Consider the following 17,912-nt stretch of genomic DNA (forward strand, 5'->3'; position numbering starts at 1 on the left):
GCTATTCAAAAATAGCAGATCTACAAGCTCACAGCGCGTCACTTTGTGTCGCACTGCAAGCTTGTACATCTGCCATTTTTGAAAATATTCGAAAAAAATATGTTGAATAATTTACATTTGTTTTTAAACATAAATCTTATCTTCTGGGGGTTCCTGGCACAAAACCTCTTCAGATGGGGGTCCGTGGCCAAATACAGATCAGTTTGGGGTTCCTTGACATTAAAGAAATTTGAGAACCACTGATCAAGAGCATCCTGACAGGCTGCATCCCCTCCTGGTATAGGAACTGCAGCGACCTCGACTGCAAAGCACTACAGAAGGCGGTGCAGACGGCCCAGCGCATCGTTGGAGTAGAGCTTTCCCCCCTCCAGGGAATACACGAAAAAGTGTTGTGTAGTCAAGGCTGAGCAGATAATCAAGTACATTCACAATGAAACAAATCTCTTCACACCACTACTGCGGCCACGGCTAGGCAATTTCTACCATTGTGTACAACGCCATAGAACCAGATTTCTGGACAGCTTCCACCTGGCTACCATCAAACTGTTGAAGAAGCGCTGAGCCCGCCTGTCGCCAGGCTGTCCCGACAACACAGGCCACACAGGATTATTTGTCTGTGCATACATGCACACTGCAGGTGTGCCCCGCTGTGCCACAGATATTATATTTTCTGTGCCGCTTATCCGCCTAATTTTACTGATATTTTCCTTTGAACCATGCACCACATGTACATACATTTTATTATATCTGCAGCTATTTAACTATAACTGCCTCATCCCACTATTTTTAACCATGCAACTTATGTACAGTATATAATCACACACCTTGTGTATATGTTTGTCCAAAACCGTACCTTTATTATTATTTCAAAAACGATTCAAAATAGTGAAAATAGCCAATCTACAAGCTGGAGGTGCAGTGAGCTTGTATATTGGCTCTTTTCACTACGTTTGTGTGACACTCTTGCATGATGAAGTAGGTCATTAACACATTGCATGCCAGTCGCGTAGATCTACGCGAACCTATTTAAAGCCGCAGCGTGCCAGTCGCGTAGATCTACGCGAACCGCCGATTCCCATTGAAATTGCCCCAGGTGCACTTTCCGAATTTTTTTGATCCATTTCCGTTTCCGGTTTCCGGTCGGAAACAGAATTATTCGGGTTCCGTTTTTTTCGATCGTATCCGCTTCCTGTCTGGGATCCTGTTTAAAACTCGATTTTCTCGGTTGTTGTTTTTCTCCTCGCTGATCACTGTTTAGCGTTGATCGGCTGTATCTTCAAGATGGCGGCTCGCATTTGGAAACTGTTTTCGCTGGCCGTTTCTCACAGATCCGCTGTGTGTTTAGAACCAAATGAACGCGCACTTTTAACTTATTTAGCGAGGTCTGTGGCGACATGAAAAAAAAAAAAAAAAACAATAAAACGCTGGCACTGGTGAGTACATTATGAGATTAAACTCTGGCATGGAATGTGTTAATTTACAAAAAATAATAATAATAAACATAAAAAGTTCAGATTTGGAGATATTAGATTTCTGCCTGAGAGCAACGATTTATTCCTTTCCCTCCAGCATGTCTGCATCCCATTGTGTCTCTCAGTCACGTCACTTCTTTGTCTCTCTCTTTGTCATTTCTCTCCCTGTTCATTTTTCACTCTCTTTGCTGTTGACCTGCTGACCCCAGTGCAATGTTCTCTTCACTCCACTGCACAGCTGTAATTATTGCTCCTCTTCCTCACCCAGCCAAGTCATCCATGCCTCCAGTCTCTGCCTCAGGCAACGCACGCACGCACGCACGCACGCACACACACCAAGAGCAATACATACATACACAAAGTGTATATACAATGAGCAGCTGGGAAGAAAGAGTAGCCAGCTGTGGAGCAGGGACCAGTGTTGCCAGATTTCGCGAGAGAAATAAGCTACCAGGTCTATGAAATCAAGCCCAAAAGAAGCGACTAACACATGAGCACATCAAACCTATACACATCGGATATTAGCTCTTTTCCTAAAGATATTGGGAAAAAAGTGAAAGATTTTAAATACTTTTGAAACACCTCTGTGCTGAGGCGGTATAAAGGGTGGTTGGATGGACCAGGGGTCTTCCATTATAGGTGGTCTACAACCTGAGTTACTGGTAACATAAGATTTTGGAAAATGGCTACCATGGTTACCGGGACAAATCTGCGATGGCCCTTTAGCCAAAAATAGTTCTTAGGGCATGCCCTAACAGTGTCCCAAATGTCACGCTTTTTTCGTAAAGTAAACAATTCCATAAAAAATATTGCACTTAAGCTAATAAGCTAATTTATTAATTTAAGCATATTTGTTTTTAAACATAATTTGCTGATCAATAAGCAGCTAATGGTAGGGCTCTATTACTTTAAATTGGACTACTAAGGGAAAATACAGCAGCCTATGTCTGCAATAAGAAAATAATGTCAAGCCCCATTTACATTTTGTTTCTCATTGTTCAGCAAACACAATATAAGTTAACCAGAAATAAGCACAAAGTTTGACCTGTATTGGCATTCATTCAGTCTTTGAACTCTAAGGTGGCTGAGGATGACTGACGTGAAACAAACATGCAACATTAAAGTTACAAATACAAGTGCAAGCACTGAACTGAACGTTTCCAGTAGACAGATTAACGATTACATGTCTCACGCACGATCAAGATGACCGTTTTGGTTGAAAAAAACAGGGGAGAAAAATGGCAGAGAAGAAAGTAGAGAGCAGGTTTAAATTGATAAGGCCATTATAATTTGTTCTTTCTTTTATAAAATGGGCCAACCATTTATTTCACTTGCGGGGTCAGACAACCATGGCCACATGCTGAGCAAATTCATTATCAGAGGTAGGGAGAGATGGGGTGGGCAGTTGGGGGAGAGGAGAGGAGGGGGGACAAAAGTAGAGAAGTGAAAGGAGTTGAGGGAAGAGGAGATAGGAGGGGAGAGGAGCAAAAAGGAGACGACAACAAAAGAAAAGGCCACAATAGGAAGAGCAGAGTAAAGGACAGAGGAGAGGAGAAGAGACAAGACAAGAGGAGACAGAGGAGAGGAAAGAAAAGAAAGGACGAGGAGTAAAAAGGAGAGGAGAGCAGGGGCAGGGTCCCCACACATTTTTAGCAATGAATTTCCAAAACTTTTCCAAAACTTTTCCAGAATATTTAGCCCAATTTCCAGGCCTATAAAACAATCATTCAGCGCAATAATGTGTCTCTTACTCCTATGTACAATGCCCAAAGATAGGCAGTGTAGCAAAAATAAAGCATAGAATATAAAATAGTACAATTTCATTCAACATTTCGTGCAAAATTAGGGCATAGTGACCCTGCGAGCGAAAATAGGAGGGGTGGACGACGTCGTTGCACGGTTCGTTGTTGCTCGCGGTAGGTCAGGACGGTCTCATTCAAAAACATGTATTTTAATCTTTATTTAGTGATATCATCGCCCGCTCGCTTCGCGTCACGTCGCATCGCTGGCAGTGCGGATGGGGTGTTACACAGCCCGTTCGGCGAAAAACTACTTATGTTACATATTTTGTGTAATGTTATACATGTTTATGAAAATGTTTTGTATTAAAAAAAATCAATAGCCAAAAACAATGCATAGCCAAATATTTTTCCAGGACCCTTGATAAATTCCAGGACCTTTGATCAATTCCAAACCTTTTCCAGTACTGGATTTTTTAAATTTTTATTTCAAAATATTTCCAGGAATTTCATGACCGTGGGGACCCTGAGGGGAGAGAGAGAGAGAGAGAGAGAGAAACGGGAGCGAACGGAACCATATATTCAGCACAGTTTGGTTTAGCTGCTATAGACAATTCATATTTTTCCTGTCCTTTATAATTGTGTAGGCTCTATGAGAACATTAATCAAACGATAACGGAGATAGATACGGTGAGTGGCCCACATAAGGGACATTCAAATAAATAAAGCTGACATGCAGCGGGGGGATACCATTAGAGGCAGCTGTGCATAATTGATAAAATAAGCAACACATTGAACACAAAGCTCATGATTCCAGGAGAGAGAGAGACAAAACAGGAGAGAGAGAAGGTACCAGACTGCTTGTTCTTTTCTTTTTTTCTGTGTTGACCCGCTCCGCCCGCCCCGCGATAATTGCGTCTGAAATCTAGACCGCCCCGCGGTTCAACCGCGGGGCGGGCGGGCAACGGGTCGGCCCGCGCATCACTAGTGCCCCGTCTAGTTTTTGGCGTCCACATTTTTTTGGTGTCCAAATTTATGAAGATGAATATTTCCTTTTTTGAGTATGGTGGGCTAAACACCATAAGGCATTCAACAACACCTGCCTTAGAAGAATCCTCTGAATCCGCTGGCCTAACACAATCAGTGACCTGGAACTGTGGCAGCGAACAAAACAACATCCTGTAGAGGAAGACATCCTCCAAAGACGCCGGGGATGGATTGGCCACACTCTTCACAAACCTGCATCTAATGTCACAAGATACTGCCTGTTCTGGAACCCACAAGGGAGAAGTGAAGAGGGGCAGACCAAGAAACACCTGGCGGCGTGACCAGATGTGAAGAGATCTGGCCACACATGGGGACAGCTGGAGAAACTGGCTCAGGAGCGGGATGCCTGGAGAGCACTTGTTTGTGGCCTATGCCCAAAGTTGGGCTATAGGCGTAAGTAAGTAAGTAAGAGTACGGCGGGAGGGAATCGGTCATAATCTGTGTTCACAATCACTTCTCCCGTTGGAAATGTCCACTTGAACCCTAGCATCCCTATTCTGGGGGAACATTTTCAGTGAAGAGATTTTTGGTGTAGAGGGAAAAAAAGATTGGACCAGGTTCATGTGGTTAACAGACTCAGGCCTTGACGCTGGTCTCCTAAAGGGGTGGGACACCCACATGACACAGATACAGGAAATGACTCTAAAGTTAACCATCTCGGTTCTAAACCGTCTCTGTCGTGGTCTAACCATCCAACGCTGGAACCATCCAACGAGCAGTGACAACTGTTGCCAGGCGACTGTCCTGGTCCTGATGTAGATACAAAGGTAACTGTTTGAATATGATCCTGAGAGATGACGCACGCACGCACGCACGCACGCACGCACGCACGCACGCACGCACGCACGCACGCAGGACAATATGTGCTACACTGATAAGACTATACAAATGTACTGAGATGGCTGCTATTGTTACAATACATGTGGGAGAGACAGATAGAGGGAGAGGATGAGAGAGAAAAATAGAGATGATGCAATAGAGAGAATGAGAAAGAGAGAACCATACATGGCAGATGAAGAGAGAGACAGACATACCTGACTCACTGAATGATGGCCTGTTTGTTTTTGACTTATTGTGTCAATTTTAAGTGGCATGCACGCTCAAGCATGCGCACAGACGCGCGCGCACGCACCCACACACACACACACACTTCTGTACCAATGCACCAAGGGACTATGGAAAAAGACCTTCAGACTTTATTGTGTTTATCCTTTTGATTGTTTATGTACCTGAGGAGAGGCGGAAGAGTGTGACCAGATTCACTCTAAGCTGCATTGTAATCTGAAATCTGTGTCTGGGGAAATGTCTTTTAATGGTTTGTCTGTAGTAACACTCTGATCTGTCTTTATGCTGCCTTGTCCGTCAATCTGTCTACACACAAAAATCTGGAGAGTCAATTTAACTCTGGAGTGTTCAAAACTGGACCTACGGGTAACCGTCATCCCGTTTGCCTATTTGATAACCTGTCTCTGCCACCAGTCTGCCCTCCTATCTAAATCGTTTGTAGGGAATGATCACACATGATCACATTGCTTTGAAAAAAAGAAAAAGAATGTTGACACACATTCAACCTAAAGTAAAGGAATTCCTGACGCAAATGGAGTGATTTACCTGTATATAATTCACTCAAAAATAATAATCATGGCCACAGTCACCTGCATACAACTGTACCTGTCAGTCTGACCACCTGGCTGATGGTTCACTTCCATTCATGTGTCTGTCCCTTACCTATCCATCTGTCTGTCTGTCAGTCAGTGTGTCAACTGCTTGCCTGCCAGTCTGTATCTGTGTCATGTGGGTGTCCCACCTCTTTAAGAGACCAGCGTCAAGTCCTGACCAGCGTCAAGTCCTGAGTCTGTTAACCACATGAACCCTCTATACTTAGTCAACTTGACCGGGGTCCACTCTGTATTTGGTCCAAAATACAAATCTCTTCCCAGAGAATAGGGATGCTAGGGTTCAAGTGGACATTTCCAATGGGAGAAGTGATTGTGAACACAGATTATGACCGATTCCCTCCGGCCAAACTCTTACTTACTTACTTACGCCTATAGCCCAACTTTGGGCATAGGCCACAAACAAGTGCTCTCCAGGCATCCCGGTCCTGAGACATTTTTCTCCAGCTGTCCCCATGTGTGTCCAGATCTCTTCACATCTGGTCACGCAGCCAGGTGTTTCTTGGTCTGCCCCTCTTCCTTCTCCCTTGTGGGTTCCACAACAGGCAGTATCTTGTGATATTAAATGCAGGCTTGCGAAGAGTGTGGCCAATCCATCCCTGGCGTCTTTGGAGGATGTCTTCCTCTACAGGATGTTGTTTTGTTCGCTGCCACAGTTCCAGATTACTGATTGTGTTAGGCCAGCGGATTCGGAGGATTCTTCTAAGGCAGGTGTTGTTGAATGCACACACAGACACAGATGTGTGTATGTGCATTTTGGTGTGTATGTCCTTGCGCTTTGGCATTTTGTAACGGTACTTGAGGTAATTTCAGTTATTTCACGTTTGGAGGGAGTGCATAGAGAAGGGTGCAGATAAAAGGACCAGATGAGATTAATTAGTGTGTCACTCTGAAAGGTTTTGCGGCAGTCAACAGATGTTGTTTTCCACTTAACACAACTTGCCCTGTTTTCATCTCCCATTGGCACAGCACAATCTTGTTTGCCTGTGTGGCCCAGCACGGTTAGGGTTAGAGAAGAGAGTTAGGGTGTGCACATAATAGGAATTGGTTCAGTTGAAGGCAGGCAGCAATGTTTTTAACATTTCAACAACTTCGTTGAATCATGCTAAGTGGTAGAGCTGGAAAGAGAAAGGAGAATTGTTGCAGATCTCTCCAGGTAATTACACGCCATAGCTGCCGTGGTGGTAGAGATCAGCGTGTGCACTGAGAAGGAAGCAGGAGCAAGTATGGAAGCACAACTGTGGAGCAAGGGATGTCACACCATCCCTCGGGTGTGACAGCTGGAGAGAAGACAGCAGAAAAGTGAGACAGAGATAAAGAGGAATTCAATGAGAAAGGCAGAGATGAAAGAAAAGCTACACGATACTCACTATGTATATATACAGTGTTATATCGTCGCTGTCAGGCAGAAACTTTTATCTCCTGTTTCAACGTTTTGATTTTTTTGTGATGCAAAATGTTGTGAGCTTGTAGATTTGGTATTTTTGCTTTTTTTAAAGGGATATTTCACTTTCAAACATGTTTGGGGTAATCTTAACGTCTACTCAGGCTTTTGTGAGCACCCCAGACAGTTTTTAAGTTGCTTGATTCAGTATTTAGACATTAAGATTTGATTTGGATATGTTGCCGGTAGCAGCTGAAAGGGAGCCGGTCGTTGAGAAGGAGATCCGAATCTGGTCTGACACAGACGCTATGCTACAATCCTGTTTTTACAGACTGACTGGGGGATTTTTAAGAACGCAGCTGGGAATAATATCAATTAATTCTCAGACTCAGTCACTGGCTTTATCAGTAAGTGCATAGACAACATAGTTCCAAAAAAGGCAGTTCTGATCTATCCCAATCAGAAACCATGGATGGACAGCAGAGTACGTGTACATCTGTATGAACGGGACGCTGGTTTCAGATCTGGCGACGTGGAATCTACGGCCGGTTTGAGACCAGCTCCAACCGCGGCAGCCAAGCTGGGCCATCAGCAGCACCAGCAGAGGAGAACCCTCTAACCCAGCGTGTGGTCAAAGCCAAGTGCATCATCAAGGACAAGCACCACCCACAAACTGTTCAAAACCCTACAACGACCGCGACCAGGCAAGGGGCCCTAAAGCAGTATCAAGAGTAGCACCACCAGGTTCTGGTGCAGTTTTAATCCGGCTGCTGTCAGACTGCTGAATGAGGCATGAGCCTTGTTCAGCAGCCTGACAATAGGCGGTACTGTTTAGCTGGTCTGTTTATCTGCTCTTCCTTGAACACACCTGTGGACTAGGGACAAAATAACTTGGACTTAGCTCTTCCTTGGACCCACCTGTGGATTACACCAGGTACAAAGTGACTTTCTTTTTTTGCTCTCCCTCATGGAACTACTTGAGGATTATACCAGGGTCAGTCCACCTTATGTGGATTATGCGGTCGACGCGCACTGACACTTTGCACCTTAATCCCATGTATAACGCAATGACTTATTTTTGTCTTTTACCAACCAACGTCCATAAGTATATCATGCACAGTATACATTGCTCAGTCACCTTCGTCATATTTTTTTTATCTCAGGTACTAGTGTAAATATGTAGATAACTTGTATTTTTTGTTTGTTGTTCTCTTGTTTGATCTCCCATCCCACTTGCCCCCCCCCCTCTTCTTTCATATGGAAATAACGTTGTGATGGGAACGATGTACGAAAGCAAATTTCACCCACTTTTTTACCTTGTAAACCTGTGATGTGACAATAAACCTGATTCTGATTCCTATACAAACCCATTGTAACTTCAAACTCCATTTTAACCATGAGAGATTCATCGAAAACACCCATCCTTGGTTCTGGTGACTCATACTGCCCTCCTAATATGTGAGGGGGCCATGTTTTTTCGATAACTTTTTCTTTTTTTCTTTCTTTTATTTAAATTGTATTAAAAAAAAGTATTAATTGAAAAAACATTGCCCCCTCACACATTAGTCACCCGTCCTTGGTTCTGGTGACTGATATTGTCCTTCTAATTTAGAAGGACAATATCAGTCACCAGAACAAAGGACTGGGTGTTTTTGATGAATCTATCTATGATTAAAATGGAGTTTGAAGTTGCAATGGGTTTGTATAGGAAGGGGGCGTGTCTGATAAAATGAATATTAAATATCTAAATACTGAATCAAGCAACTTAAAAACTGTCTGGGGTACTCACAAAAGCCTGAGTAGACGTTAAAATGACCCCAAACACGTTTTATAGTGAAATATCCCTCTAAATTAAAGTGATTCAGTGTGTCTGTGGGTTTTATAAATATTGAACAATTGAAAGTATTAACAGGAGCTTGTGACTAAATAACTATTGGAACACAGGTTATTTTTTCCTTTTTCTGAAAAGTAACAGTTTTGGACAAAAAAGCTTTCCACCCGACAGCTATGATACAGTGTGTGTGATGGCATTTTAGTATGGCATGAAGTAATGGCATTTAACGCGGAGGACAAAATCCATTGCTACCGCTAGTGGGACAGTGCTCAAGGAAGGTTCAAGGTTGTGCTTTATTGCTACATCTTGTGTACAGGTTCATAAGAGTAAAACGTATTTTTGTTCATCTTCCTTGAGACAATTCAGGTAGTAGAGGACTTCAAATATCTCGGTGCCTGGACTACCTCGATGGAACATGGTCTGAAGGTCCAGGTGGCAGTTGCCTGGAATGCCTTGGGCGAGATGAGGAAAAGTGGGGAAATCTGAGATGGGAGATGACCTCAAGAGGCAGCTGTTCGTGGCTACAGTAGAGTCAGTACTGCTGTACGGGGCCGAGACAACGTGTTGCATAGTAGATCTTCTATTTTTGGTTCAGAGATTTGGTGTAGAGAGAAAAAAGGTACGGACTGATGTCCCCGGTCAACTAAGTACATACAGTATGTAGGGTTTAAGTGGTTAAAATTTCAGATTGATTAAGAAATCTTGTAGGATTTTTTTGGTATAAAGTAAAAGTATAAACTGACCCCCAAATCAGAGCTCACATGTTAACTCATTCAGTGCCACTGGACGTCTAAGACGTCCGTCAATATAAGCCCTGAGTGCCACTTTTTTTTTAATGTTCAGAACCCAAGATATGATGATTTGAAAATATTCTGCTCCATTCACTCTTTGTTTAACTTCTTACTGAAAAAGGCTGTATCTCGGCTCCTAAGCACCTTTTTTTTACAATTAATTTTGGCTGTGGCACTCAGAGCCAAACTTTCATAAATAAGCCGGGCACTGAATGAGTTAAGTATTGTTTTAATATTTTTTCATAATTTTATGATGAAAGCTTAAGCGATAAAATGGCTTTACTTTACTACACACACCACACAGGCTAGTTGATAGTCAGACGTACAGACAGTCAGATAGATAGCTTCAGAGTGAGGTTCCGCAATGAAAGTAATGTTAATCTATTTTGGGCTCCACTTTACTGGCTTCACCAACCAGTAAATTATTGAAAGTGATTTCAGCTGACAAAAACATTAACATGCATTCGGTACAGCATGCGTTGCATTTTTCACAGAGTAGTGAGACAACATGGCGGAGCATGGAAAATACAAGAACAGTTTCACACAACTGAGAAGGTTAACTTAAACTGTTGGTGCACGGCACTGCACGCTTGATGGGAGGTTCCAGCTACGTGATCAGAAAAAACATTGTGGGCTGAGCAATGAACAGAGCCTGGACTAGAGGCTCCTGTTTTGCAAACTGCGTACCCAGACACTTAAAGGGGAATTTTGGACTAAAGTTTTCTTACCTTTTCTATGACGTTATGATATCTTAGGATGAATGGTACAGTAGAAAAATTTCATAACTCCACCCCTGAGCCGCCACAGCTTAAAAGGTGCGTGGATAGGCCTTAGGTTAGATCACATATTTTAATAGTTTTTTTTTTAGTTTTTTTTGGTGAGATCTGACGTTCATAGTGACAGAACACTATGCAACCAAAAAAAAAAAAAAAAAAAAAAAACGGAAGTCTCGCTAGACGAGATTGAAATCTCGAGATTTCAATCTCGTCTAGCGAGACTTCTGTTTTTTTTTTTTTTTTGGGACAGTGTTCTGTCACTATGAACGTCAGATCTCAAAAAAAAAAAAAAAAAAAAAAAACTATTAAAATATGTGATCTAACCTAAGGCCTATCCGCGCACCTTTTAAGCTGTGGCGGCTCAGGGGTGAAGTTATGAAATTTTTCTACTGTACCATTCATCCTAAGATATAACGTCATAGAAAAGGTAAGAAAACTTTAGTCCAAAATTCCCCTTTAACATTGAATTTCACCATGTTGCACAGTACATAATTCAATCTGAGGAAATAAACATGAGTGCTGCGGGCACTTTTTGATTCCTCCAAATAGGGAATGAATTATTTATTGGCGGACATGCATTACGAATGAAAATGAAGTGGCAGTTGTGTGTGTGTGTCGTTGTGTGTGTCTCTAGTGTGTACACAGTTCCTCCCCAAATCAAATGGCTCAAAATTGAGGGAAACAGTACAGATCTACAGTATACAGCACAATGTTTTCAACATTTCTCAACATTTGTCAGCTACAAAGTACCTTGGCTGTAAAGAATAATCAATTTTAATAGAATAATAGATTTGAATAAATACAGAAAATAACCGAACTACAAGCTCACAACGTGTCACATCGCTATTTTTGCACGACACCGGGGCGAATGGATGTCAAATGGATTTGCCACACACTTAGCCATGCAGCCCCACACGGGATGACTAATTGCACTGTATGTTCTCTTCCACTTAACCACTTATATGCTTTGTTTACCAGGGGTCTATTCTTGGTCTCCTCCTTTTTTCCCTCTATAACCAAATCTCTTTGCCAAAAATGGCCAATCTACAAATTTAATGAGAACTTCTGGATAGTTAAATGTCAAGTGAAGAAATGCTTCCTTTATTCAGTAAATATTGCCGCGAGTGGTTGTAAATCACTCTGGAATACAGTATGTCGAACATGAGCCTAGGGCCCTGCAAACGGTGATGGACTGTAGTAGTGCGTTTGCTACTGGGCACCGTCTCTCATTTGGAGGACGTCAGTACTGTGAAAGCTGCTGGGCACCGTCACTCGGTGGCCGCAATGTGGCTATGAGCTGTTCAAAATGATGGCTGTTTGGTATGAAATTAGAAAGTCTAGACTAATAACATTCCCGTATGGACTCTTGTACTCTTGTAGTTCTCCTATGATATGATAGGATATCATTGCACAATGTACGTCCAGAGGACCTGCACTGTGCAATTCTCTTCTACAGTATATATCCTCGAATGACATCACATGATGATGTCATGCTGATGTGATGCCAGATTCAGGTGGTTTTGTACCAGATATTGGGTATCTTGGTTACAACTTTGGTTGACTTACTGTATGTCTTCCTAATGTCATTAGTCATTTGCTGCCACAACACGGAAAATGTTCGTAGGGATTTCCTACTCCTGATTCCAGGTCCACTGCTAACAGAAACACAACCTAACTGTTCACACGACTCCGTCACTGCATGGCCTCAGAACGATATTGAAAAAGCCATATTAGTATTCCCACACTAGAAATCTATACTGTACCTCCGGGCAAGGAAGCAGTGAAGTTTCAAAAAATGTGCATAAAAGTCACGCTTATTAACACATTGATTGCCTAGATCGAGTTAACTCGTTTTTAGAATCCATCGCTTGATTGCCTAGATCGAGTTAACTCGTTTTTACATTTTTTGGGGAAAATTCCACAAGGGGCGACCTAACACAGCTTTGGAATGATCGATCGTCTCTCAGAGAAGAAAAATGTGGATGTGACATCATTCCAAAAAACGTCACTTCCATCCGCCCCAATGATGGGATTTTCAGAAAAACGGCTGTAACTCAGTTTCTTTTTTTTCCATTGAAAACCACCCGTTTTCAGCGGACCAAAGCTCCAAAATGGCGGATTGCGGTTGGAAACTTTTCGTTCCCATGGATACACAGATCCTTCCGTCTACTCACAGGAAACTTTTTCCGTGTGTTTTTTTTACACAATGTCGGTTCCACAGCGTTTCAAATATCATCGGATTGAGGTAATTATACGCCGGCACGGGGATAGAAAACTATGTTTAATATCTTGGCAATGTGTTAAAGGAAAACCAATGTATATCTACAGGCAGATGTCAACAGGGAAACAAGCAGTTTGACTTTTGCCTTCATGAGATACAGTAAGTGAGTACAAAATAGTACTCATGCATAGTGATCCTCTGGTTAAAATTAAAATAATAAAAGGCAATACATACCATCCACATTCATATACCACACAAATCAATTGGATCCAATGATGTTGAGCTTATCTTCTATGATGGCTGAGAACTCTTGAGTGAAAACACTATCATTACAAAGGTGTGAGCCTTCAAATCAACAAGGTGAACAAAACAATTCACCACTATTCCCCAAAATGAAGAAGCCAAGCAGAGGATGAGAACAATTTAGCCCCCAAATGTTAGACAGGCAGACTGGAAAACCAAAGGAAACACCAACCAATATCAAACAACCAATCATTTCAAAGCAGATAATTGAAGATGGAAGAGAAAAGAGAAAATAATGGAAGTGACGTGTGTGTGTGTGTGTGTGTGTGTGTGTAATCGTAAATGACTAATCTATACAAATGTGTGTTCATTTGAGATTGTGCCTTTGTGCATGTGTGTCTATGTATTCATGTCATGAGGATTCAGGACGCAGACAGCATCACACTGTGTTTGTTTGGGATTTAATAAGCTTAATAACCTTCTGGTAAAGACATACACAGCCTGGGGGGGGTAAGATCCCCAAAACACACACACACACACACACACACACACCCACACACACACCCCCACACACACACACACACACACACACACACACACACACACACACACACACACACACACACAAATAGAGGTACCACAAACTATCTTTGCAGCAGGCTTCTAAAACCTTTATATTACGATGGTGTCTGTGGAAGAGTGTGTTTCTATTTTCAAGATAGGGCAGCAGATGAGGGGCCAACTTCTGACTTTAACATACTAGTCCGTATCTAAACAACAATATCAGCCCCCCCCCCCCAATATAATTATATGTAATTGACTTAAAATGAGAAGTGATGACAGGAGTGGAGGAAGCTGCTAGATGTACACTCTGTATTGCCAGTTCAGTACAATATATTGGGCTATAAATGTACATTGTCTTGCTTTTGTAATTGTTTATAGGGAGTTTAGGTGTGTTTACCAGGGAGGACTACTTCCACTCCTGATGTCACGAAACTGCTCAAATGAATGTTGGGAGCAAGGCAAATTCTAAAATAAGTACTGTTTTGTTTAGTTGTTTTGCATTATTTGAATATCCAGCATTTACAATCATATTATATTATTATATGTGTGTGCAATGGTGTGAGAGTGAAGCAAGGCACTGCTGAAAAAGAGTGTGTGCGCTCAAGTCAACTTTCACTGGTTTAAGTTATTATTATTTTATTATTATTTTAATTAACCTTCTGTGTTGTTTTTAAGTTGTTTAAGGAAACCTGACAAGTGGCATGAGTGATGAAAATCGAATTATTTTACCGAACTCTTTCTCTTTTCACATTTTTCTCCCAATTTAGTCATTATGCCAATCCCCTGTTTTCTCTAAACCACTGTCACTGCTGACTGACCCCTATTAGTTGGTCTTCAGACTGGTTGGTCCTAGGAATGACATTGAAAAAATGTTCTGATACATGAACGATCTGACAAAAATCTAAATAATCCAGGCCAGAAGAAAAGGCTAAACACCCTCCCCGTCCAGCTACTGCAAACACGGCCAATTGTGTTTGTTGGAATGCCCGGCCAAGCCAGATGCACTCCATAGCATTCGATCCCCTAGTCTCCACGGTGCGCAGGAACTTTAGCCCATGCCAAATGTTTTATTTACCACACTATACAGTTAGAAAAAGTACATGCTTGTTCAGCAAATTTGCCCAGATGTAGTGTAGTAGTTAAAATTCCATTGTTGGACCGCCATGCTCCTTCTTGGCCGTGGAACAAATCCCATCAACCCCAAAAAAAGTTTCCCCCACTATCAAATTAGTTTTCGTCCTCATTTAATTCGGTGATGCTGTCATACTTTTTGACATCAGATGAATTCAAATGACACTGAAATGATGCGGTCAGATTTGATGCGCATCGCTCTTTATGAGCAGTGACTAACAACGCACCAAGCCCCCGAGGGAGCTGTCACAGAGAAAGAAGCCGATCTCATACAGCCTGCTTGTATACACAAAGGGACACAATTAAAACAAAAACTCAACATCGAAACCTTGGAATTAATATATTCCAAGGAAAATATTGGCATTGAATTCCAATATAATGAGCATGCTTATGGCCAGCAATACCAAGGCGCCACCCTGAAACTAGAGGCATATGAGTTTAAAAGACCAACAGACACTAGAGACTGTGCTACTTCTTACACCCAACCAGACCATATTGACATTGTCATCCTTACAATGTGGTGCGCTGACTCGTGGGGCAAAATGTTCTAGTGGCAAATTTGGTCTAAAGTTAACACTAGAGGAAATGTCCAGTTGCACAGAAAATTCTATTCAGGAGTTTTTGAGATATTCTGTTTAGGACAGATGGACAGATTGCCATCCTATTAGAGCTAAAAACAGACAATAGAAAGTATGTAACCATAGCAACAGGGAATGCGATTAAATCACACACACACACACACACAAACACACAATTACATATACACCATATAACGCTATAGATTAAATCTTTCCACTCATTTGACTCTGCCAATTAATGTGACAGATTTTCACGATAACAATCGCCAGTGGCACTGACAACATCTCCCCTATTAACAGGGAAGAACCAGTATAAAATACATATTTCATGTTCACTGAGGCACACACACACACACACACACACACACACACACACACACACACACACACACACACACACACACACACACACACACACACACACACACACACACACACACACACACACACACACACACACACACACACACACACACATTTTCATTCATGGCATGTGCACATGAGAGATTTTGACAGGGATCTGTTATCAGTTATTTCCTGTGCATGTTGAAAAATAACTTTGAAAAGAGGGTTTATGCATGTGTGTGTGTGTGTGCGTGTGCGTGTGCGTGTGTGTGTGTCAGTCAGAGAGTGAGAGAGGGTAGTACAAGAAACCCATTACCAGGTTTATAATCTAGAGTTTTCCACACCACAGAAACACCAATGGCTCAGATTCAATGCCAGAAAGTAACAGAATTTAAACGGTAAAAATGGAGGAAATATAATAAACGGGTGAGCAGAAAATGTTATGATTAATAATTATTACTTTTTCTGATGATTTGCAGGGCAAACACATTTGTTATTAAGCGGAACTGTCACTGAAATGGGGTTAGGGTAATAAAGAAAATTCGGCCACATTCTGCCCTTGGATTAGTATTTCTCTGATATAGCCGTTGTTGAAGTCCCACTTCATGCTTTTAATCTCCAAGAGGCTCGGACAACTCTACTTCCCTTTAAGCCGCTGCAATCATAAAGGCACAATACTGGCAAGTCATATATTTTGCGTTATTCCCAAGCTCAATTGGTTGCACTGTGTTAACACTGAAGAGAGTGTTTTCCTGCAGCATTAAAACAGGATTAGATGCCTGAAGGGAGACTTCTACACTCGTTCCTTCCGTGAAGAAGCAGGCCTGCGACGGATAGGAAAAGCCAAGTAAAGACCCAAGAAATATAAAACGGCAGACACATTAGAAGAAGAAAATGTATTAGCAGAAAGCAGGTAGCCATCAACGAAGCTTAAGGCTAGAGTTTTAGACGCTGACATGAGCGAACATCTGGTGTAGTATCGCCCAGCGCTTTTGTCTGTCTGTTTGTTTGCACAGAAGTCTGTGGTTGGGGTTAGGTTGAGGTGGGGCATATGAAGGGGAGGCCTTGCCTGGAATGTGTCCTGCGCCTCTACCTATCCTGATGGTCATCTCCTCTGGGTCCGAGGGCAGGACTGAGGCCTCCTCTGCTTTCTCTTTGAGCAACTTAGAGTCAGGGGGCAGGGCCAAGGCAGTGTGGGGATCTGCTCCTATGCCCTGCAGAGAGAGAGAGAGAGAGAGAGAGAGAGAGAGAAGGGGGGGAGAGACAAGAGAGAGGGAAACAAAGAAATTAAGAAAAAGACAGACACAGAGAAACAAACACTTGGGTTGACAACAGTGCAGAGCTATACTAAATTCATACGTAGTATTGTGGTAATTCACTCAGTTTGAACACATACCATGTAGGTAGAGACCTAGTAAGTGTACTGTTACTGTTCCGCTGTCGCATGCTTTATTGAACCCGATGACAAATGGCAATAATGATGAGTGAGGTGGGGGGTTCTAAAAAAAAAACATTTTTGTGAACAGATTGTCACAGCTTCAAAATAAGAGACGGTATTTTCTAAGGATCATAAACTTACGATACGATAATGTCGCGATAACAAGTGCATGATATGATATTCATTACAATATTAAAAAAAGGACATATGATGACTTTGAAAAATGTCACTTAAAATATATATCCTTAACTAATACAAACGCAAAGTGGTTGGACTTACGGGTCATCTGGGTAGGACCCTCATCTGGGTAGTAGCTATGTTCTAGCAGACCAAGTGTCCAATTTCATACACAATTTAGCCTACAATTCGATCATGCCTGTAGCCTTTGGATAGTGTACTTTTAAAGGAATAGTTCACCCCCAAAATTACTTTTTTCTAAAATATTCAGGTGCGCCCAGTCAGACAGTGTGTGTGTGTGTGTGTGTGTGTGTGTGTGTGTGTGTGTGTGTGTGTGTGTGTGTGTGTGTGTGTGTGTGTCACTGGAACACACGACGGTATTTTCGGGGAATGAGTTTCTTTTGAAACTGTTGTAAATATTCACAATCAACAATCAAGCAATGTGTAGCCTATTGAGAAATATATATGGCACAACAATATCTGATCCATGCGCACA

General features: G+C 42.1%; 1 protein-coding gene across 2 annotated transcripts in view; it reads right to left on the reverse strand.

The window, feature by feature from the left end:
* Positions 1-17,912, reverse strand: part of slc39a11 (solute carrier family 39, member 11) — a 103,304-nt gene that overhangs the window by 19,440 nt on the left and 65,952 nt on the right. Inside the window, exon 5 of one of the 2 annotated variants that reach the window (XM_080455326.1) lies at positions 16,895-17,015. In XM_080455326.1, coding sequence (XP_080311452.1) covers positions 16,895-17,015 — 121 coding nt within the window. Of the gene's footprint in view, positions 1-16,870; positions 17,016-17,912 lie in introns of both variants that reach the window. The other variant, XM_080455325.1, reaches the window with a different exon arrangement.

This window comes from Gymnoscopelus braueri (genome assembly GCF_963280865.1).
Source record: "Gymnoscopelus braueri genome assembly, chromosome: 17".
In the NCBI taxonomy this organism is placed as follows: domain Eukaryota; kingdom Metazoa; phylum Chordata; class Actinopteri; order Myctophiformes; family Myctophidae; genus Gymnoscopelus; species Gymnoscopelus braueri.